This window comes from Lithobates pipiens, unplaced genomic scaffold (genome assembly GCF_037356315.1).
Source record: "Lithobates pipiens isolate NorthernLeopardFrog02 unplaced genomic scaffold, aLitPip1_a1.2 Scaffold_10, whole genome shotgun sequence".
Lineage (NCBI taxonomy): Eukaryota > Metazoa > Chordata > Amphibia > Anura > Ranidae > Lithobates > Lithobates pipiens.
In genome coordinates, this window is record NW_027507686.1 from 96,254,392 (window position 1) to 96,278,461 (window position 24,070).

The following is a 24,070-nucleotide window of genomic DNA, read 5'->3' on the forward strand; positions in this document are numbered from 1 at the left end:
CCCGCCCGCAGACCCCGACAACCAACGGCCAGGGTTGTCGGGAAGAGGCCCTTGTCCTCATCAACATGGGGACAAGGTGCTTTGGGGTGGGGGGCCGCGCGGCCCCCCCTTCCCCAAGGCACCCCCCCATGTTGAGGGCACGCGGCCTGGTACGGCTCAGGAGGGGGGGCGCGCTCGCTCGCCCCCCTTTCCTGGCCGGCCGGGTAGCGTGCTCGGACAAGGGTCTGGTGTGGACTTTGGGGGAACCCCCACGCCGATTTTTTTCGGCGTTGGGGTTCCCCTTTAAGCCCATTCCAGGCGGCGGAGCCCGCGACGTCTCCCTCGCGGGCCCCGCCTACCTGTACACGCGCTCGAAATGGGCGGACTTTCCGAGCGGGAACAGTTTGCTCATTTCGAAAGTAGCCTACACACGGGCAGACTGTTCGCTCAAACACAGTTTCAGCGGACAGTTTTTCGGAATTTCCGAAAGACTTTGTCCGTCCAACTGTCCGCTGAAACTGTCCGCTGAAAGCCCACACACGGGCGGACTGTCCGCCCAAACACTGTTCAGCGGACAAGGTTGGGCGAACAGTCCGCCCGTGTGTACGCGGCCTAAGCTATGTTTTTGATATCTGTGCTTTACTTCAATAAAACGTTGTTAATTGAAAAATGTATCTCTGTAAAATTAAAGTTAATTTTATAAATAAAAAAATAAAAACAATTGTTCTAAAACATGCACAAACATAATGGGTTTTATGTTTGAACATTAATAAGAACTAACTGTGTTGAGCAAAACCACTCCTTATCATTGTCTTGCTTACTATTCTCTCCTATACCTGAAAAAGGGGAATTCTGATGTCAGATTTTCAATTATTTGTTGTTAAAAATAAAAATGATATATCTAAGCTGTGATAAATGAATTAAATGATGTGAAAAATGTGTCAATTAATGGCCTGCAGCTAAGCACTATAACCCAGATACAGGGCACAAAAAATAAAAATACAAAAAATAAAATGCAGCGCTAGGTATAAACACAAGATGATAACATATGTGAAGAAAATACAACACAATAATAAATATATAATGTGACCATAATCTTAAGTAGCATAAATTCAAATAAAGTGCAACTTTTATGCCCAAACTTAGTGTTGCACTTTACAATTTGCATATTGTTTGCACTTTTGTGCATTATTTAAATGTGACTTTGTTTTAATCATGCCTTTGTCGCATGGGATCGCACTAAAACAAATTATTTTCTTCACATATGTTCTCATGCATAGTCTCTTTTTTTGCCCAAACTTAGTGTTGCACTTTACAATTTGCATATTGTTTGCATGTTTGTGCGTTTTTTTTATGCGACTTTGTTTTCATCTTGCATTTGTCGCATTGGGATCGCAGTAAAACTAAATATTTTAGTTGCATATAATACAATTCATCATATGTGCACTGTATAGTTGTACTTTATCTGAATTTATGCTATTTAATGTTTATGGTCATATTGTACTTTAATAATACAGTGATATATTTACTTTCACGTGTAGCGGCGGGGGCTCCTGAAGAGCACACGCTATGTGTTTTTCAAAATTTAACTTTACCCAAACTACAGTTTGGTTTGGGTCTATTTGCCTAAATTTGACTTCTGTGTCAGTCTGACTGGGCTGTAAGATGTTCAGCCTGGCCACGGGGGGGTGCTGTCTCTGGTGGCAGGCGTGGAACTATGGTCAGGTTGGGCGTTTAATTTACTCTCTCTCGGAGTCAGGTCAGTGGGAGTGGCCCTCTGGCTGTACCCTCTGGGAGAGGGTATTTAAGATGCGGACATCACATGGTTCAGGGTTCCGGTCCAGTATGCTGTGCTGATTACATGGTCCTGGTCCTCCAGGAAGGCTATGGCCTGGGGTGTGGATCCACCCAACTTTAATGCCTCAGGGTTGGCTAACCCAAGGCAAGGGAACTAAGGAAGGATTCCAAGGTGGATGGGTGCTGTCTCCGATTCAGGAGAGACCCATTGAACTTCGAGCATTCCAGGGGAGGACTGTTTAGAAGAATACCACTTATGGGTTGGTTCTCTTAACGAGAGCCTGGAAGGGCTGAAGTAACCGAGAGAATCCGGTCTTGTGGCTATGGCCAGGCAGAATGAAAGATCCATGTATCCTACATGTGTTCTACAGCTTAGTTTCCCCACATGTTCTGCAACAACGTCAGTGATAAAGACTTTTTTCCTGAGTAAACACCTGGTTGGCTGTTAGGCCTTGTGAGAGAGGGATTGTCCAATCTGAGTGTTCATCCAGCTGTGAATGGCTATTCTCTGGATACAGTCAAAGTAAGCAAGTTCTTTGAAAGTTTTTGGAATTGACATTGAGAGTATCTGAACTTTCCTTTCTAAGCCTCTCATCCCAAGTTAAAGACTGTTCAATGGTTTGAGTTTTTGCAAATAAAATCCATTCAAGTGGATCTATTGTCAGTCTCAAGTTATTGGGCCATCTACCATGGGACAACCCCTAGACGTAAAACAAGGAGAACGAAAGGTAACGGTAAGCCCAAAAATAACCAGCAGCTCCTTCGGGGGTTAGTGCTACACATATATGCTTTTTTGCACAGGATCATCTTGTGTTTATACCTATCACTGCACTTTGTTTTTTAAATTTTTTTGTTGTTGTTAAAATAATTCATCCTTCAGGCACCTTTTGTTTATGAGAGTTATTTGTATTGCATAGTTACTTAGTACTACAGCAAAGTATTATAAATGTTTTACCCTCTTTTTTTTTATTTGTCTACTTAGGTATAACGAGGTATGGAAGAACCGGGAGTTCAGCCCTGAGCATATGAAACTACTCAATGAGAGAGCCACAAAACAACATGAGTCAGCCCCTAAGGATGGGTATAGGGAGAACAGGGAGGATTTTCAGAAAGCAGGGTGCCTACAAGATATACAGCCAGAAATAGTTGATATTCCTGAAGTTGCAGTAAGAAAACACAATAGTCAGGATAGGTGTATAGTACAAAGTAATATATTGGCAAGTGATGAAACATTCCTTAAGATAACTCAAGCACCAGTTGTTCCAAGTAGAGGTAAGACAGTGCAGGTAACACAGCACACACATCAAGCAATTAGCAGAGAGACAGATGCAGTCTCTGAGTTGGTACTGGAAAGAGAGTTTGCACAAAAGGCATCTTTCAGTAGAGATGCAACATATCACGACATAAATCAAGAGGCATCACCCAGGGCTAATGAGAACTTAGCTGAAATGTTTCAGATGCCTGAGATTACATTCAGGTCAGTACAAAAGGAGATAGACTCTAAAGACATGCAAGAGACAGCTTGCAAGTCAGCTGATGGTGTGAAAATATTAAGCGAGACACAAACGTCACCCAAGGCAAGCAACTTTGAGGACGCAAAGGGAATCCATGGAATAGATCACATTACACAAAAGGGAGTACAGAAAGCTTCAGCACCGCAAACAGAACATTTAGAGGGTAAACTCTCTATAAAAACTGAACAGGCTGGTAACAAAGCTGATGTTCAGCGACATGAAACCATAGAATCATCAGTGTTTGAGCCAGAAATACTTCAAGAGCTTGCACTAAATGCAGAACGAAGTGTAGCAAAAACAGATAGTGTTAAAAGCAGAGCATCTGAAGTAAAACATATTGTTGAAGAAACATTAATGAAAGATAGTGGGGTTTATTTCATGTCAGAAAGCTTTCTACAAGGGACACAAAACACATATTTAGTTGGAGAGACTACAAAATGGGAACAGGAAACACAGGAACCTGCACACAAAATTCAGATCAGTGAGCGTGAACCAGAAGTGGTAAAAGAAGAAAGCAATCTAAACTTGTTTACTGCTCAACAAGTAAGGCTGCAGCACACACTGCTTGATACAAATGTCAGTCTAAAAGACACAACCCTTATTAACAGAGAGGAAGAGGCAGGCACCAATATTGCACACAATCAATTAGAATATGTGTCAGGAGGAATAGTCAATACAGACAGACAAGAGCAGTATAAGGCAGATAAAGGAGAGGTTGGAGAAGACTGGGCTGAGCAACAGATAATCAAAAAAATTGATGACTCAAAATTACAATTTAATGAAAAAGGGGAAGAAAGAGAACAGTATCCAGTGATCATAGAAAGCAACAGAGCTGAAGGGTTGTCAGTGGAAATATTAGCCAAAACCCATGAAATGACTAACAAGAAAGCTGAAACTCCAACAATCGAGGCTGAAGATACTATTCAGGGAGAAAGCAAAATCCATCAGAGTACAGACAGCAAAGTGAGTGAAACTAAAAGGACAGAAGAGATGACATCAGGACATGAAAGTTTGTGTTTTGTAGCAGTTGTAGATAAAAGTCTGCAAGGCTCATCACTGACCACAGATACAAGAGGGCATGACAGAGGCAGTAATTCTAAATATATATTAGAAACTGCACATGAAGGAATATATAAAGACATTCGGCAGAATGAATTAATTAAAGCTGAAGAAAAGAGTATGCTTGAAACAGAGGGTATGCAAGAATATATAAACCATACAAATGAGATACACTCCATAGTTGAAACAGAAAATGGAATGTATGGGTTAGAAAAGCTGGACATTATTGCCAGAGGCACAGTTATGGATAAGGAGCAGGGACAAAAGGAATTAACTGACATGGTCAATGAACAAAAAGAAAAATTCTGTGAACACAAGAGGGAAGAAGTAATATTTTGGAAAGTTAAGCCAGCACATGAGTTAGCAGAACATTTGCCTACAGAGTATAATATTCAGAGAAACCCTATATATCAAGATAAAACTTCAAAATTTGAAAAGGCTTTATATCCAGATGGTGTTAAAGATACTTTTTTATCACCAAGTGCAAAGTTGGTTAACTTAGGCTCATGTGTTGAAAAAAATCATAGTTTGGCAGAAAAATGTTTTTTGAAAAATGAAATGCTACAAGAAGAACATTCACTGGTTGAATACATAGTAAAACAAGATGTGGAGAGAGAGTCCCATTTTTGTTCTGTTCAGAGCGATGATGAAAAAAGAGGTAAAAGTGCCCAAATTACTAATCAGACAGGTGGAAAAGAAGAAACATCTCTTCAGACTAAACACAAATCAATTAAACAACATGTGGATCAAGAGAAGCTCAATTCTTACTGGATCAACAAGAAAGTGAATGAAGAAGGAGCTGTAACTGGAAATGCAGAAGACAAAAGCAATGTATGTCTTTGGGTAGAAGACAGATTACTTGAAGAAGAACAGATACACGATTCAGGATATGTGCATGGGCTTGAAGAAGCAATTGCTGAACAGTCAGAAAATAGTATGAAAAAAAATATTATTTGGACAGATAGAAGATGGGATGAGCAAGCATCTAAAATTGTAGGTGTACCAAATCAACTAGTTACTTTCGCAGAGATGTGTCTAGTTCAAGCTCGTCCTTCAGTAGAATTAAACGATGTACATAAAGTAAATTCAGATGGGATAACTAAAAAAAACCTAGTGAGAACAGATAATTTTAACAGAACAGTGAATGTAAACACATCTGAGGTAGAGGAGAAAGTAGATAATAAAAACACAGATGATAAATATGAAGACCATAAAACAGAGGAAAGAGTTGCTCTATCAGTAGTGATGGAAGAGAAAGAGTTAGTACTTGCTGTGGATATAAAGGATATAGTAACTAAAGACAATGAGCAGACAAATATGAAAGAGCCATATTCTATACTAGGGATTAAAACGAACATTGAAGAGTCAGTCAAAGAGGATATAGTTCTCAAAGACGATGTTCAACACATATCAAGTAAAAAGGAAGAGGGAACACAAGAGAACATAAATGTAGAAGAAACAAAAGTCCTGACAGAAAAAGGAGTAGGCATATCTACTATATTAATTATGGCAGAGCAGGATGCACAGGATGACAGATATTTGGAAGAAATTGTACTCGGTAGGGAAAAAAGAAAGCAAGCAGAAAATAAAGATGAAAAACCAACATCACATCTGGTAAAGGAGAAAATGAACCCCCAACAAACTACTCTACAGATTAGAATGCAGGATACTATTGAAAATGTAGTACAAACAGATAATAGATTGAATGTGGATGTGTTTAATAGTGAATTATCACTTGGGCCAGTTGAAATAAAACATAATATTGAGGAGGCTGTGCATAGAGTAGAGAAAAAACAGGAGGCATTGGCAAAAACTATAGAGCAAGAAGTACTAGAGATTAAGCAACAAGGGAACATGGATCTAATTGAAAAAGAAGACCCGAATATCCTGTCACTGTCTGAGTATTACTTGCAAGGCAATGAACCACAATGGATACTAGTAAAAAGTGTAGAACAACAAGAGACACGTTTAAGTAATATAACAAAGGAACAGGCAGAGCATGTAGACCAAACTAACAATGTGTTACAGGTAGTGTCACAGCCAGAGACATTGCTTTCCTCAGGTTGCAGAAAACCAATAAACCAAGACACTGAAGCTACTGTATGTCCTGTTGTTGAGACTTCTCCCACATATTCTTTGAGTAACTTAACCTCTGAAGCTGCGAAAACCACAACCGATATCTTGTCAGAATGCACATTTTCAGTTTCCCCTACATCAATCCCTGGACAACAGAGAAGCGCAGAAAAGAAGAGACTGAACAAGTACTCAGGGCATGTGGGGGAGGTATGTGATAGTCTATGACCCAGATGAGGAAGAGACACTCTGCATGGGATTTGGTCAATATAGAAATCCCCTGCATGGGGAGGAAAGAAAGGAATTCTGCATGGCTGCAGATAAATATTAAATCATTCATGGTATAGTAGAGACATTTACTCGGATGATACTCTGCAATTGAATGTATTAAAATAAAATCTTAATAGAAAGCTAAACAAGAGTAGACTGCTAAAAAAAATTATGTTTATTAATCGTACATTATGGGACACAGGCTGAGTATTCGGGTACATTGGGTTATGCTGCAGACAGACAGAACATTTTCTCTCCTCTGAAAGAAGCAAGCTAATTCCTACTTTTTTTTATGATTTTTTTTTTATATTAGCAAGATTCTACAGCACTGTAGAGTCACTTGAGGCCATTTTTGCAGATTCCAGATCAGCAGGCACTCAGCATAGTCTTCAACATTGCACATGGAGCCTGCTGTGAGGAAGACACAGAACTGGCCTGTAATGTGCCTGCAAGCACTGGACTGTTGGGTGTGTTGGGCGCTTGCCTAGGTATTTATGGTGCAATATGTTATGTCAGAGTGTTTTACAGGTTCAAGGCCTTGTTGCACCCATTGGCAGAAGCTGGTCCCTGAAGATCCCTTCAGGGGCAAGCCTGCCAGGGGGGCGACGTCTGATATGCACTTAATGCCCTGCATGGGCTACTTTAGCCAATCCAGACCACCCTTGCCAGCAGTAGCAGGGCTTGCTCTCTGGCTCTGTAGTAGTTGGCACCACTAGGAGTGTGTCCTCTTTCCCCCTTTGAGAGCTATGCTCTCAGCTGCCAAACATTAAATTGTGTCACAGACTCTCCATTGGAGCACAACAGCAAATGTTTAAAACGGACATAAAATGTTAAAACGTACCTTTCCAACAGCCCCTTACTGGCATGTATTGAGTACAGGTCTTTGGGCCTCTTCATTTGCTGGCACACGCAGGAGGCTGTGATTCCAGTACTCAGAGACCAGCCCAGGACCATAATATAAGTTGTGCATGTGAAGCTCAGTTTGCAGCGATGGAAAGCAAAGCGGGTAGGGGCATTTTATTGCAGAAGAGACATTGCATGTCTCTCCTGCACTAAAACCTGCCTGCTCACTGTTTTTTACAGTGAAACTACAGTTCCACTTTAACTTTGTTTTGCACACCTACTGATGGCTCTGATACTTCTCTATGGCAGCACAACACTTTTTAAAATTGTTGGATTCCACCAAGTCAGGCATTGCTTTCCCCCATCCGGGGTGGCACAGTGGTGTAGTGGTTAGCACTCTCGACTAGCAGTAACAAGGGTCGCTGGTTTGAATCCCAACCATGACACTACCTGCCTGGAGTTTGCATGTTCTCCCTGTGTGGGTTTCCTCCAGGCACTCTGGTCTGCTCCCACACTCCAAAGATATGCTGGTAGGTTAATTGGCTTCTGTCTAAAATTGGCCCTAGTGTATGAATGGGGACCTTGGATTGTGGGCTCCTTGAGGGTAGGGACTGATGTGAGTGTGCAATGTACAGGGATAGGGACAATTGTAGGCACTCACTCAGGTTGAACCGGATGGACTGGTGTCTTTATTCAACCTTACTAACTATGTAACTATGTAAGATCTTTTGGCCTCTGTGGACATCAATGATGCCCTTTTACATGTCACCATCTTTCCAGTGCATCGAAACTGCCTGCATTTTGCTGTGAGCATGCAGCATGCATGTGAGCATGCAATTTACTGCCCTTCCCTATCTTTGTTTGCTGCTCCTCGGGTCTTCACAAAAGGTACTAGCCCTTGTTTTCATTTTGCTTTACAGTTAGGACATCCTCACAATGGAAGCTACAAAAAAGTCTTCCTCTAATGGGACTTTAAAGGGCAAGGGCTCCTCAAAAAACAATTTTTAAACAAAGTGCATTTTATTTGGAAAAGTTAAAAAAGTAAGAAGAAAATGTGTGATAATAAAACCACAGTTGATGCAAATACAGACATGGATACACAAAGCATGAAAAACAATAAATCACTTTCTCTTTCAAGTGAAAACATGTGGCGGCGTATACCCAATGCGTTTCAAGTTGCAGCATTGGTCCTCTTCATCAGGGATGGGTGGTTATGGAAAGAACACTTATGTCATGTGGTTGTGTAGAATATCATGGGTTTTGCATCATGTTAAAAACCAGGGAATGATTACTCCCATCTGCCATTCAAAGAAGTCTGAGGGGCGAACACGCACAATGGGCCCGACCAAGACCACCCACAGAGGGCACCCAGCCCAAACCCCAGTGGAAACACCAGACTAAGGACTGGTACCGTATATATCTTAGATGCTTAGTGGACTGGAACAGTGAGACTTGAGTCCTCAAAATCACACAGTATGAGATGGGATGTTCGTACTGCACATCAATATAGTGCTGTTAGACTGTGGTGCAGCGTTGTGCTTGTAAAGCCTGGAGAGTGCTTATGAACAGCACAATGGAATATCTGGACGACCTTCTGTCTAACAGTTTGCTTAGGCTCTGTCAGACAGTATCCAAGGTTTCCCTCCCCCTAGACTGGAGTTTTCCAGTCTCTGCACTTCCACATTTGGACTCTGCATTCCAAGAGCCATCTTTTCACCTGTTTTTGCATGAGGCTTTTGGTCTTAGAGGTATCCTCCTTCAAAGCAGTTGCATATGCCCAACTTCACTCAAGACCATTGCAACTAAACATATTGGCTGTGTAGGACAAAAGAAAGCAGTCTCTGGATTGTCCTGTACACCTGAGTGGCAGGAGCAGGCTTTCCCTGGCAAAGGTCACAGGTTCAATGCTGGAATTAGGGAAATCCTTCCTCTCAATAGTTTGGGAGGCTCTCACAACAAATGTTTGCCTGTTGGCCTGGATAGGAGTCTTGGGTAGACTTTCTATACAAGGAACCTCATCAGAGGAAGCTCAGCTCCCATTCAATATTATGGAACTCAGGGTGATTCAATTCTCCCTTTAACGCTGTACCTGTCACCTATGAGGTCATCCATCAAGGATGCAGTGAAATAATATCACGCTAGTGGCTTACATCATCCATCAAGGGGAACCAGAAATCTCACACTTCAAAGAGAAGCATATTTGATTCTGGCTAGGGCAGAACTTCACTTTCCAGCCTTGTTTGACATCATCAGCATCTGGACCCTGGAGAATGTTTTTTAAAGACCTATTTTGCAGGTGAGTGATGCTAGAAGTGGATCTTCTATCTTCCAGGTCCAACAACAAATAATCAGTTTTTTTTTTTATTATTGATCCAGGGATTATCCTAGCTGTGATAGCCTTCACAGTGGATGCTCTGGTGTCTCCATAGGGTCAGTTCAACCTGATCTTCATCTTTCCTTCTCTAACGCTCTTTCCTTGCCTTGCCAGGATCAAAACGAGGGCATTCTAGTTATTCTCATGACACCGAACTGCCAAGGAGGATGTGGTACTCGGACCTCATCATGCTCCTGGTAGGCTCTCCATGGCCCTCTTTGATCATTTGGATCTTCTGTTCTAGGGACCAGTTTACCTCCCTGCCTATTGGATGCTGTTAATGGCTTGGCTGTTGAAGTCCAGTTCTTGAGGGACAGGGGCCTGTTGGAATGGTCATCCCTACACTTTTAAAAAGCTAGAATCAGCTTCCAAAAAAGTCTACTATCACACATGGAAAGTGTATTTCTATTGGTGCAAGACAAAGAAATTCAATCCCTGTAAGTTCTCCGTTGGATGAATCCTGTGTATTCTTCAGTTTTGTTTGGATCAGGATTGGGCCATGAGTACCATCAAATGTCATATATCAGCCTTAGCAGTTTTTTTTAAGAGACTGGTAGTTTCTCACTGCTTATTTAGCCTTCATTAATGGGGTTGCTGACATTTTTCTTCCTGTCAGTACACAAGTGAATTTTTGGGATCACAACTTCATTCTGTTGGCTCTTCAAAGACTGAACTTTTAACCTATCAAGAGATATATCTCTGACTGTCCTTATTCACAAGGCTGTCTTCCTCATCGCCATCACCTTTGCAAAGCAAGTTTCAGAATTGGCAGCCTAACCTTTAAAAAAAGTTTCTTGTGCTTAACAAACTTAAAGTTGTTTTGAGGCCCAGGACCTTTTTTTTTAATTCCAAAGTGGTTTCTTTCTTTTCCTTTAAACAGTACATTGTTCTATCATTTATCTGTCCTGCTCTTAAACATCCTAAGGTGATTTCCCTCTATTATCTGCATTTGATACATGGTGTTTACATCTAACTCTCAGCTAAGACCCCCTTTCGAGAGTCCAACTCTCTGTTTGCAGCTCAGGGTGGTCCCATAAGGGACAGCGTGCTTCTTGTTTAACTATCGCTGGGTGGGTGCCACAGCTCACCTTCCAAGCTTATGAACTCAAATACAAGATTCCCAAAGCAAGCTCCACTAGATTGCTTAGTGCTTCATGGGCTTTTCAGCATGTGAAATCTCCTTCAGAGATTTGCAGGGCTGCCATCTAGTCTTCTGTTCACACTTTTTTAACTTCAGACCCCAGTTGGTGCAGGCTTTTGCAGTAAGTTTCTTCATGAGACTATGTGGACTTTGTTGAGCCCCATCTGTTAACTTTTTTTCTTTTTTTTTTTTTATCTGTAAGCTTTTGATTTGCTCTTTTGCCCACTCCTTAATTGGACTACTTTTGGACATTCCAATGTACCTGAGTACTCATCCTGGGTGCTGTAATGTATGATTACAAAAATAGGAGTTTGGTCTTAATATAAAAATTATTTTCACTAAGTACTATGAACATATGTTCTTATTCTTATGATCTACATCTACTATTGCATGCTAACAAAACAGATTTTAATAATGAGTATGAGTATGAGAATAATGAGGAGTTCTACTGTCAGTGTTAAATCTCATTAAGACAACAAAAAATGCCAATGCACCTCATGCTGTGTCACATTTTTTACTCCAGGAAAGGGGTTTTATAGTAAGTCGAAAATCCTATTTACCTAATAAAGTGGGAATGTTTAAAATGCATGTAAAACATCATGGGGTTGATTTACTAAAATTGGAGAGTGCAAAATCTGGTGCAGCTACGGGTGGTAGCTAATTGGCTTCCAGGTTTTTTTAATTAAAGCTTAATTGAACAAGCTGAAGTTAGAAGCTGATTGGCCACCATGCACGGCTATGCAGACTTTGCACTTTCCAGTTTTAGCACATCAACCCTTGTGTATATATCTTCCAGTATTAGATATATGAAAATATATATTGTAGGTATGTATGCAGGTACTTTGACATAATTTAGTACTGCCTCTTAGCTCTTCCAGGCCCCATAATTTAAAGAATATCTAAGCTCCCCCCAAAAATATAATATATTATAGTTTACCAGTCCTTATGCTGCGTACACACGGTCGGACTTTCCGGCAGAAAAAGTCAGTTGGAATCTTTTTATCAGATATTCCGATCGTGTGTGGGCCTCATCTGACTTTTTTTTTTCGAAAATTCTGACGGACCTAGAAATAGAACATGTTTTAAATATTTCTGATGGAATCAATTCCTATTGGGAAAACCGCTCGTCTGTATGCTGTTCTGACGGACCAAAAAGGACACATGCTCTGAAGCAAGTACGAGATGGCAGCTATTGGCTACTGGCTATTGAACTTCCTTTTTCTAGCCACTTCATACATGATGTAGGTCACCATGTTCTAGACCAGGGGTAGGGAACCTCGGCTCTCCAGCTGTTTTGAAACTACAAATCCTATCATGCCTCTGCCTCTAGCAGTCATGCTAGTGTCTTGCAATGTCTCATGGGATTTGTAGTTTCAAAACAGTTGGAGAGCCGAGGTTCCCTGCCCCTGGTCTATAACATGGTGACATACATCATGTACGAAGTGACTAGTAAAACTGACTGGTTTCAGCGGAACTCCGTCAGAAAAACCTTCAGAGTTTATTCAGACAGAAAAGACGGTCGTGTGTACGCGGCATTAGGTGCTATAGCTTCATTCATTTATATATTTTTTCTCCAGACTTTATTTAACTTACTTACACCTGATAAAATTCCTCCACTGTATCTTTAAAGGTAGCCATGGTTGCCACCCAGACTAAACTTCAATTTTCTGCTTTTGTTCACACATATGAAATTACATTGTTTTATGCTTCCAGGTCAACTCCCATAGAGTGTCAAGGACACCACATTTCTGGCAAGAGCAACAGGTATTTTCTGCACTTGCTGAAAATGTTTTTGATTGAAAAAAAAGCAAAAAACAATGCAGCTTAGACCACCGTCACTGCAGGCATACAACTTTAGAAGTACGGAATATGTGACAGTCAGGGCTAAACTTGAAGTAGCGTGATGGTACCTAACAGGTAAAAGAAATCCTTTTATAGAGTGTTTGGATGTCATTGTTTACATTTTGTTGGCTCTTGTACAAATTATAGTATTAAGAGCTTCAAGTATTGTGCAGAAAGAATATAGCCCATACAGTTATAGAATTCAGTTGTAAATATTGTCATGTTCATGCAAGGTGTAGTTTCAGATCAGTTGGTACAGTATCTTTTTTAGTGACATGGAAAATATTTAATTTAGTAACTGAACCCAAATCTGTTATACAAAACTGAAAATTTAAAAAATCTGCGCTTAGAGCAAAAAGTGACAACATATAATAAATATAAAAAAACTGCAGCACTTAAATTTATCTGAATACAAGATAATATGTGAATTATAAAATCCTATTTTATTTTGTGCTGTATATAACCCAATATTAATGTGCAACCCAGTGAACCAAAATGTGACAAATATATTACCCAAAAAATGTCCATGCAAACTCCATTGAAATCTGTGGTGAGTCTGTGCTCATAGAATACAAAAAGAATCATGGTTTAGCTTTAATGTTCCACTACCACGAAAAAACAAACACTCTATCAGCTCAACAGAAATTAAGACCTCTAATTAGGAGGCCAAGCCACGCTCAAACAATTGCCACATCCACTGGTGGATATCTGAGGAGCCTTCTAGTAATCACACATTTTCAGCAAGGTCAACCAAATACAATAGTAGGCATACAGAAAAAGACATCCTCACTGGACCCGAGAGGATGTTTTTTAGGATGAATTGTGTAGGGCAGAGCTATAGCTGATGTCAACGCAAATATTCGGTGGAGTGGCGCCTGTGTATATTCGTCTATTGTTGCTGCAATGTCTTGTAAGTACCCGACAATGTAATTAAATAACTTTGGTTTTATATACTACACTATGGTGGCCCTTTGTTCTTTTTCCTTATGCCTACTATTGTATTTTTTATTTGTAAAAATGAAGCGCTACCTCTATTACCTTAAAGGGAAATTTCTAATGGTGCTAAATCAATAAGTACAGTGCCACCCAATGGCTAGCTATAAATGAGAAAATTAGCAATAATCATTAGATATAAGTGATAATGCTGAGAACCTCCTGTCGGAGCAAAACTTGACTGATTACATCGATAACAAAAATACTCAAGATAAACCACTTAGTGTAATAACCAGTGAAAATAAAAACATATAAATATGAGTCCATATAAAGTGAATACACCAAGTTCATCAGTGGTAACAGTGTAATTCTACCGTGATAAGATAGATATCTTCAGAGTGACATACAGTACCTAACAAAAGTGAGTACACCCCTCACACTTTTGTAAATATTTTATTATATCTTTTCATGTGACAACACTGACGATATGACACTTTGCTACAATTTAATAGTAAGTAGTGAGTGTACAGCTTGTATAACAGTGTAATTTTGCTGTCCCCTCAAAATAACTCAAAACACAGACATTAATGTCTAAACCGCTGGCAACAAAAGTGAGTACACCCCTAAGTGAAAATTTCCAAATTGGGCCCAAAATGTCAATATTTTGTGTGGCCACCATTGTTTTCCGCACTGCCTTAACCCTCTTGTGCATAGAGTTCACCAGATCTTCACAGGTTGCCATCGGAGTCCTCTTCCACTCCTTCATGACGACATCATGAAGCTGGTGGATGTTAGAGACCTTGCGCTCCTCCACCTTCCGTTTGAGGATGCCCCACAGATGCTCAATAGGAGACATGCTTGGCCAGTCCATCACCTTCTTTAGCAAGGCAGTGGTCATCTTTGAGGTGTGTGTTGGGGTTGTTATCATGTGGGAACTGCCCTGTGACCCAGTCTCTGAAGGGAGGGGATCATGTTCTACTTCAGTATGTTACAGTACATATTGGCATTCATGGTTTCCTCAATAAACTGTAGCTCCCTAGTGATGGCAGCATGCATGCAGCCCCAGACCATGGCACTCCCACCACCATGCTTGACTGTAGGCAATTTACACTTGACATTGTACTCACCTGGTTGCCGCCACACAGGCTTGAAACCATCTGAACCAAATAAGTTTATCTTGCTCTCATCAGACCACAGGACATACATGGTTCCAGTAATCCATGTTCTTAGTCTTCTTGTCTTCAGTAAACTGTTTGCGGGCTTTCTTGTGCATTATCTTTTGAAGAGGCTTCGTTCTGGGATGACAGCCACGCAGACCAATTTGATGCAGTGTGCGGCGTATGGTCTGAGCACTGACAGGCTGACTCTCCCCCCAGGCCATCTTTATCTAGAGCATCAATTCTTTTTTTCAGATCCTCAGAGTTATTTGCCATGAGGTGCCATGTTGAACTTCCAGTGACTAGTATGAAAGCGATAACACCAAATGTAACACACCTGACACATAGTTACATAGTTAGTAAGGTTGAATAAAGACACCGGTTCAACCTAAATGACTGTCTACAATTGTCCCTATCCCTGTACATTGCACACTCACATCGATCCCTACCTTCAAGGCAGCCCACAATCCAAGGTCCCTGTTCACATACTAGGGCCAATTTTGAACAGAAGCCAGTTAACTTACCTGCATGTCTTTGGAGTGTGGGAGGAAACTGGAGTACCTGGAGGAAACCCACACAGGCACAGTGAGAACATGCAAACTCCAGGGAGGTAGTGTTGTGGTTGCGATTCGAACCAGCGACCATTTTTACTGCTAGGTGACAGTGCTAACCACTACACCACTGTGCCGCCAAAGACAACCTCTGGTTGTCGAGTCACATGACACCGGGGAGGGAAAATGGTTAATTGGGCCCAATTTGGACATTCAGTGTTGTCACATGAAAAGATATAATAAAATATTTACAAAAATGTGAGAGGTGTACTCACTTTTGTTAGATACTGTATACCCTCCACCAGTCAACTTATGCGCTCACCTCCCCATAAGACACCTATTTCGGTCTAGTCGCGCCTTCCCCTTAGGAGTAAAATCCTTTGGGCTGACAGCTGCTTAGATATCCCTTGGGCTCTCATACATCTCAGACCATGAAAATCCTGATTGGCACATATGGATGGAAGGAACTTATATAGTGCTTTACCATTTTTAAAAAAACTAAATTTATTAAAAGTAGTAATAAAACTCACATTTACTGTGCAATGCGCTTAGTACATCTGGGGTGCAGAACCCTTTACAACCACTTAGATGTTTGTATATCCTCGGCTGCAAACCACCATCAGGTCTCGCTTTCCTTCCTGGTGGTGTGTGGTGATGTCATCACTAACACCACCAGGAAGGAGATCGATACCGGACCGAGATTACTCCAACTGGAGGGTCTCAACATTATTGCTTATATGTAAGGATTATTGCTAATTTATAGCTAGCCACTCAGTGGCACTGTTCTTATTGATTTAGCGTCATTAGAAATTTCACTTTAAGGTTACATATAGTAGGTGAGATTGAAAAAAGACACAAGTCCATCAAGTCCAACCTATGTGTGTGATTATATGTCAGTATTACCTTTTATATCCCTTTCCTGAAACTATCGATGCTCCCTGCTGAGACCACCACCTGTGGAAAGGAATTCCGCATCCTTGCCGCTCTTACAGTAAAGAACCCTCTGTAGTTTAAGGTTAAACCTCTTTTCTTCTAATTTTAATGAGCAGCCACGTGTCTTGTTAAACTCCCTTCCTCAAAAAAGTTTTTATCCCTATTGTGGGTTCACCAGTACGGTATTTGTAAATTGAAATCATATCCCCTCTCAGGCGTCTCTTCTCCAGAGAGAATAAGTTCAGTCCTCGCAACTTTTCCTCATAACTAATATCCTCCAGACCCTTTATTAGCTTTGTTGCCCTTCTCTGTACTCGTTCCATTTCGTGTATATCCTTCCTGAGGACTGGTGCCCAGAACTGGACAGCATACTCTAGGTGCGGCCGGACCAGGGTCTTGTAGAGCGGGAGAATTATCATTTTATCTCTGGAATTTATCCCCTTTTTTAATGCATGCCAATATTCTGTTTGCTTTGTTAGCAGCAGCTTGGAATTGCATGCCATTGCTGAGCCTATCATCTACTAGGATTTCCAGGTCCTTTTCCATCCTAGATTCCCCCAGAGGTTCTCCCCCCAATGTATAGATTGCATTCAAAATGTTGCCACCCAAATGCATTATTTTACATGTTCTACATTGAACCTCATTTGCCATGTAGTTGCCCACCCCATTAATTTGTCCAGATCTTTTTCAAAGGCTTCCACATCCTACGGAGAAGTTATTGCCCTGCTTAGCTTAGTATCATCAGAGATGGAACTGTTTACCCCATCCTTCAGGTCGTTTATGAACAAATTAAACAGGATTGGTCCCAGCACAGAACCCTGGGGGACCCCACTGCCCACCCCTGACCATTCCCAGTACTCCCCATTTATCAACACCCTCTGAAATCACCCTTGAAGCCAGTTTTCAATCCATGTACTCTCCCTATGGTCCATGCCAACGGACCTTATTTTGTACAGTAAACGTTTATGGGGAACGGTGTCTACGGCCTTCCTTTATCTAGATGGCAACTCACCTCCTCATAGAATATTAATAGATTGGTTTGGCAAGAACGATTCTTCATGAATCCATGCTTATTACTGCTAATGATACCGTTCTCATTACTAAAATCTTGTATGTAGTCCCTTAACATCCGCTCCAAGAGTTTACATACTATTGAGGCTAACTGGTCTGTAATTCCCAGGGATGTATTTTGGGCCCTTTTTAAATATTGGTGCTACATTGGCTTTTCTCCTATTGGCTGGTACCATTCCAGTCAGTAGACTGTCAGTAAAAATTAGGAACATCGGTCTGGCAATTACTTGACTGAGTTCCCAAAGTACCCTCAGGTGCAAGCCATCTGGTCCCGGTGATTTATTAATGTTAAAATGGAAGTAAACCCTTCCAAACAACTTTGACCTACAGGTAAGCCTAGATTAAGGCTTACCTGTAGGTCCAAGTAATATCTCCTAAACCTATATGGTTTAGGAGATATTTGCCCGAAAATGGGCACCGCTGTCTACGGCGCATGCGCCGTAGACAGCGGCGCGCAGGCGCACTAAATGCGGCAAGTCCAAGAATGGATTTGCCAAATTTGTCTACTCCCGTGCGCATGCGCGGGAGTGACGTCATCGCGGCTCCGGCGAATGGCAGCGTCGGAGCTCCGAGACGCGACTCCCGTGCGCATGCGCGGGAGTGACGTCATCGCGGCTTCTCCGCTGTCATTCGTCGGAGCTGCGAGAGACGCCACAACCAAGATGGATGCGGCGGACTACAGGTGACAGCGGCGACTTCGCTGGCTCCTGTGTCAGGTAAGTGACACATAATGAGCTACTATGCGATGCATAGTAGTCCATTATGCTTTACCTTTGCAGGGAAAAAAAGAGGAAGTAAACCCATCAGGGTTTACTTCCTCTTTAAGTTTCCCAAGTTTAATTTTAATTCTGTCCTCTGTTAACCATGGAGGTGTTTCCTGTGATGTGTCATTAGGATAAACACTGCAGTTTTGGTTACTGAAGCCCCCGTATTCCCTTGTGAAGACTGAGGAGAAGAATAAATTCAATAGCTTCGGCATCTCCCCATACTTTTTTAATCAGATGTCCTTCCCCATTTTTTATGGGGCCAATATGGTCTCTCCTTCCTTTTTTACTGTTTACATACTTAAAGAATTTCTTGGGATTGTTTTTGCTCTCCGCTATGTGTATTTCATGTTCTATCTTAGCCGTCCTTATGTTTCCTATTTGTGTGATTTATACTGAAGCCAAATTGACCTGTGATCGCTGTTATCTAAATTGCATACTCCCAGTATTATTTTCCACTTAGCTTCATCCCTTTGGAGCTCTCCCCATAAGGATTCCACCTCCTCCCTAGCTCCTTAGTGATGTCATCTCTCACATTTACTTGTACATTATTCTTGATATACAGGCATAGCCCTCCCATTTTTTATCCTCCCTATCCTAAGGTAATAAATATAGTGCTTCACTTTTACAAATATATATTTTCATAGTTATGTGGGTACGCTAATTTGTGTTAAGCAGCCACCGACATGCACTTATTGCACTTTTACTGTTCTTTTGTAATTTTACAGGAAGAAGTCCTTTCATTATTTTTACTATTGTATTTTGTTGAACTTGCTGAAAATGTGTGATTACTAGAAGGATTCTCAGATATCAACCAACAGATGTGGCAATTGCTTGAACATCGCTTGACCTTCCATTTTGAGGTCTTTATTTCTGATAAGCTGATAGTGTGTTTACTTTTTCTGGTGGTGGAACACTGAAGCTGAGTATTGGTTCTTTTTGGATTCTGTGTGCACAGAAACACCACAGATTTCAATGGACTTTGCATGGACATTTTTTAACGAATATACTTGTCACAATCTTGTTCACTGGGTTTATTGTAGACAGTGCAAGAGAAAATATAATTTTATAAATTTGTTATACAGGACTTAAACCAGTCATTCCCCTTTTACAACTGCAGGGTATCATTCCTTTTCATTAAGATACTACACTATGCTCCAGTCAGGAACATTGCATCATTCAGCCATGCAGAAAAACTTTTGATGCTGTGTCTGCTTTTTAGATGGGCTGTCCTCTGCTGCTTGTTCCTTGCTAGGAGATATCAGAATTTAAATACTCTTGCCTTCTAACTTTTTTGGTAATTTCTGCAATTTATTGTCCGTTAATATAACATTGGTCTTCTCTTCTGCTCCGATATAAGATCTTATAATCATACTCGCCTGAAAGAGAGTATACATATCTCTTGTAATCTTTTGTAAGTGCTTTCTTTCAGCACTTTGCTGGACATGTTAGCTTAGCACACATACAGTGCCTTAAAAAAGTATTCATACCCCTTGAAATTTTCCCCATTTTGTCATGTTATAACCAAAAATGCAAATTTTCTTTTATTGGGTGTGATAGGCCTAAACAAAGTGGCACATAATTGTGAAGTGAAAGGAAAATGATAAATGGTTTTCATTTATTTTTTTTACAAATAAATATGTGAAAAGCGTGGCGTGGATTTGTACTCAGCCCCCTTTACTCTGATACCCCTAACTGTGTGTAAATTTATTCTCAGTAAAATACAGCTGTTCTTTGAAGCCCTTAGAGGTTTGTTAGAGAACCTTGGTGAACAAACAGCATTATGATGGCCAAGGAACACACCAGACAGGTCGGGGATAAAGTTGTGGTTTAAAACAGGGTTAGATTATAAAAAAAATAGCCAAAGCTTTGAACATCTCATGAAGCACAGTTTAATCCATCATCTAAAAATGGAAAGAGTATGGCACAACTGCAATCCTACCAAGACATGGCCGTCTACCTAAACCGACAAACCGAGCATTAATCACAGAAGAAGCCAAGAGTCCCATAGTAACTCTGGAGGAACTACAGAAGACCCACTGCTCAGGTGGGAGAATCTGTCCACAGAACAACTATTAGTCATGCACTCCACAAATCTGGCTTTTATAGAAGAGTGTCAAGAAGAAAGCCATTGTTGAAAGAAATCCAAAATAAGTCCTGTTTTTAGTTTGCAAGAAGCTGGAAGGGGCGGGGGGGGGGGGGGGCACAGCAAACATGTGGAAGAAGGTTCTCTGGTCAGATGAGACCAAAATTGATATGTTTGGCCTAAAAGCAAAAGGCTATGTGTGGTGGAAAACTAACACTGCACATCACCCTCAATACTCCATCCCCATCATGAAACATGGTGGTGGCAGCATCATGTGTGGGGATGCTTTTCTTAAGCAGGGACAGGGAAGCTGGTCAAAGTTGATGAGAAGATGGATGGAGCCAAATACTGGACAATCGTAGAAGAAAACCTGTTAGAGTCGGCAAAAGACTTGAGACTGGGGCGGAGGTTCACCTTCCAGCAGGACAACGACCCTAAGCATACAGCCAGAGCTACAATGGAATGGTTTAGATCAAAGCATATTCATTTGTTAGGCCCAGTCAAAGTCCAGACCTAAATCCAATTGAGAATCTGTGGCAAAACTTCAAAATTGCTGTTCACAGACACTCTACATCGAATCCAGTGATGGCGAACCTTGGCACCCCAGATGTTTTGGAACTAATTTTCCCATGATGATCATACACTCTGCGGTGTATTTGAGCATATTGGGAAATGTAGTTCCAAAACATCTGGGGTGCCAAGGTTCGCCATCACTGATCTAATCTGACAGAGCTTGAAAGTGGTTGTAAACCCTTACAAACCACTTTGACCTACAGGTAAGCCTAGATTAAGGCTTACCTGTAGGTCCAAGAAATATCTCCCAAACCTATACGGTTTAGGAGATATTTTCCCGAAGACAGGCACCGCATGCGCCGTAGACAGTGGCGCGCAAGCGCACTGAGCGTGGCACCCGCGCGTCTCGCATGCGCGGGAGTGACATCATTGCGGCTTCGCCGAATGACAGTGGCGGAGCTGCGAGACCCACCGAGAAGATGGATGCGGCGGACTACAGGGGACAGCGGTGACTTTGCTGGCTCCTGTGTCAGGTAAGTGACACATAATGGACTACTATGCGATGCATAGTAGTCCATTATGCTTTGCCTTTGCAGGGAATGAAAGAGGAAGTAAACTCATCAGGGTTTACTTCCTCTTGAAGCGGCGGACTACACGGGACAGCGGTGACTTTGCTGGCTCCTGTGTCAGGTAAGTGACACATAATGGACTACTATGCGATGCACAGTAGTCCATTATGCTTTGCCTTTGCAGGGAATGAAAGAGGAAGTAAACTCACCAGGGTTTACTTCCTCTTGAAGCGATTGTAAACCCTTGTTTTTTCTTTTATTTAAATAACAAACATGTCATACTTACCTCCACTGTGCAGTTCGTTTTGTATAGAGTGGCCCCAAACCTCCTGTTCTGGGGTCCCATGGTGGCATTGGTGGCTCCTCGCCGCATTGAGAGTCCACGTTGGAGAAGCGCTCTCCTTGGTGGACATCCGTGCGTAAGTAAAATGGTGGAGGCTGGGGGGCTGCAGCACTAAAAAAGTTTTTTCACCTTAATGCACAGAATGCATTAAAGAAAAACCATGAAGGTTTACAACCCTGTTGCGATTTTTTGCAAAGAAGAATGGGCAAACATTTTACTCTCTAATGTGCAAATTTTGGTAGAAACATACTCAAAACGACTTGCAGTTGTAATTGCAATGAAAGGTGGTTCTACAAAGTATTGACTCAGGGGGGCTGAATACAAATGCACGCCACACTTTTCACATATTTATTTGTAAATAAAAATTGAAAACCATTTATCGTTTTCATTCCACTTCACAATTATTTTTGTGTTGGTCTTTCACATAAAATGGCAATAAAATGCATTTACGTTTTTGGTTGTAATATGACAAAATTGGGAAAATTTCAAGGAATATGAATACTTTTTTGCACTGTAATTGACCCAGTTTTAGCATTGGAACGTATAGTTTATGCAGGGCTATGCATACTTTTTCTGGATTGTGTTTGTTGCCTATGTGCAGTAAAATGTATTTCTCCTCTTTAGTCAGATGCAATGCTAACATTTAAAGGCATGGGAATTACTGAACACAATGACCCACTTCCTGCTATATCATGTATTCTGTTATTCATATTCTTCTCTATTATATTTAAAACGTTTTAATATATATATTTATAACACCTGCTCTCTGTGCAGTTGTGCTAAGAAAAAAAAATTATTCCAATGTAACGAGAGTGGAGCTACTGTAAACAAGACATCTATTGTCCAGGAATATAGATAAAATTCCTTTTGGACAAAGACGCAAACACGTTTAAATAAATCGAATGTATATAACTGTGTGTTTGTGCATAAATTATCAGTCCCAATGATAAACATGCATTGTGCCCAAAGTGCCTTCTTTCCTCCATGCCTTTAGGAAAAACACACACATAGCGGTGTAGGTAGGTTGAGTGGGCACAATGCATGTTTATCATTTGGACTGATAGTTTATGCACAAGAGCACTTTATTCATGAGTAATATACTGTATATTGGATTTATGTTAATATGGTAGCACTTTCTTCATCCTAAAGGAATGTTATCTTTAAAAAAAAAAAAAAATCCCACTTTTATTTTTATTTTTTCATTATCTGTAAAAAGTTTTAATGCCATGAAATTACAACATAAAATATCCACAAAAAATACACATCTTGCTTTAGTCGGTTTTTGTGATAAATCTCAGTTCCTTGATTCGAGTACAAGCAGTACTGTCTTCTATATCCTGTTCACGATTTCCATTACAGCACTTTCTCCATCTTAATTTTGCTTAGCTTGCAAAGTGGCATTTCCTCCTCATTCAAATAGAGCTGGGCAATATTCTATCGGACAAAAACATAAAACGCCTCTTTCTTATGCTATAGTCCTGCAGATTAAACGTACTACCCAAACTTACAACCTGCATGTAGCTCTGGCTATTGCTAAACCGTGGGTCTGCATATGGGCATTGTTTGTACAATACAGGGTAATAAAATGGTTTGCTATATTATTAGTATTTGGTACTAATAAGTTATGAGTGTGTTTTTGTTTTTCCCTGTCATGCATTTATGTTTACCAACATTCACTAGAAATTAATATACTCATGTGTACAGTTGTATCTTTATAGGAAGCGCTAAGTACGGACTCCTTGCTCCGCTGGTGTCAAGAAGTGACGGCTGGGTATCGTGGAGTCCGAGTCAACAATTTCACCACATCATGGAGAAATGGGCTGGCGTTTTGTGCCATCTTTCACCACTTTCACCCTGAAAGCATGTAAGAGATGCTTGTTTCAAATTTTGGTAAATTCTATCTACAGTGTTAAATGATTAGACCATTTCTTATGAATAACTAGGGACTTTGGTTAAGAAGTGTTTGCATTGTGTCACAGGTCTGCACACCTACAGCAGCCATTCTGGGAGTCTCTTATTTTCAGTGGTAGGTTTTAAAATTATTTTACAATATGATGAATGCAACAGGTGAAGTGGAAACACCAGAAGGTGACCATGAACACCAAAAGCTACAAAGTGATAGAAACAAGCATTGGAACTTTGACAGAGAGATCCTAATATGGTTTTCCCCTAATATGTAATAATGCTGCCCACTGGATTCCATTTATAATTTCTGTTTACAAACGGTTTATTTGAAAAATAAGTCTTAGTACAGTTTG

The 24,070-nt window shown here is 40.9% G+C and overlaps 1 protein-coding gene across 7 annotated transcripts in view; it reads left to right on the forward strand.

Moving 5' to 3' along the window:
• The window catches only part of EHBP1L1 (EH domain binding protein 1 like 1), a 1,032,390-nt gene that overhangs the window by 678,244 nt on the left and 330,076 nt on the right, over positions 1 to 24,070 (forward strand). For 6 of the 7 annotated variants that reach the window (XM_077456944.1, XM_077456900.1, XM_077456917.1 and 3 more), the window contains 2 exons: positions 2,759 to 6,632; positions 23,531 to 23,676. In XM_077456944.1, coding sequence (XP_077313070.1) covers positions 2,759 to 6,632; positions 23,531 to 23,676 — 4,020 coding nt within the window. The remainder of the gene's footprint in view (positions 1 to 2,758; positions 6,633 to 23,530; positions 23,677 to 24,070) is intronic. The other variant, XM_077456951.1, reaches the window with a different exon arrangement.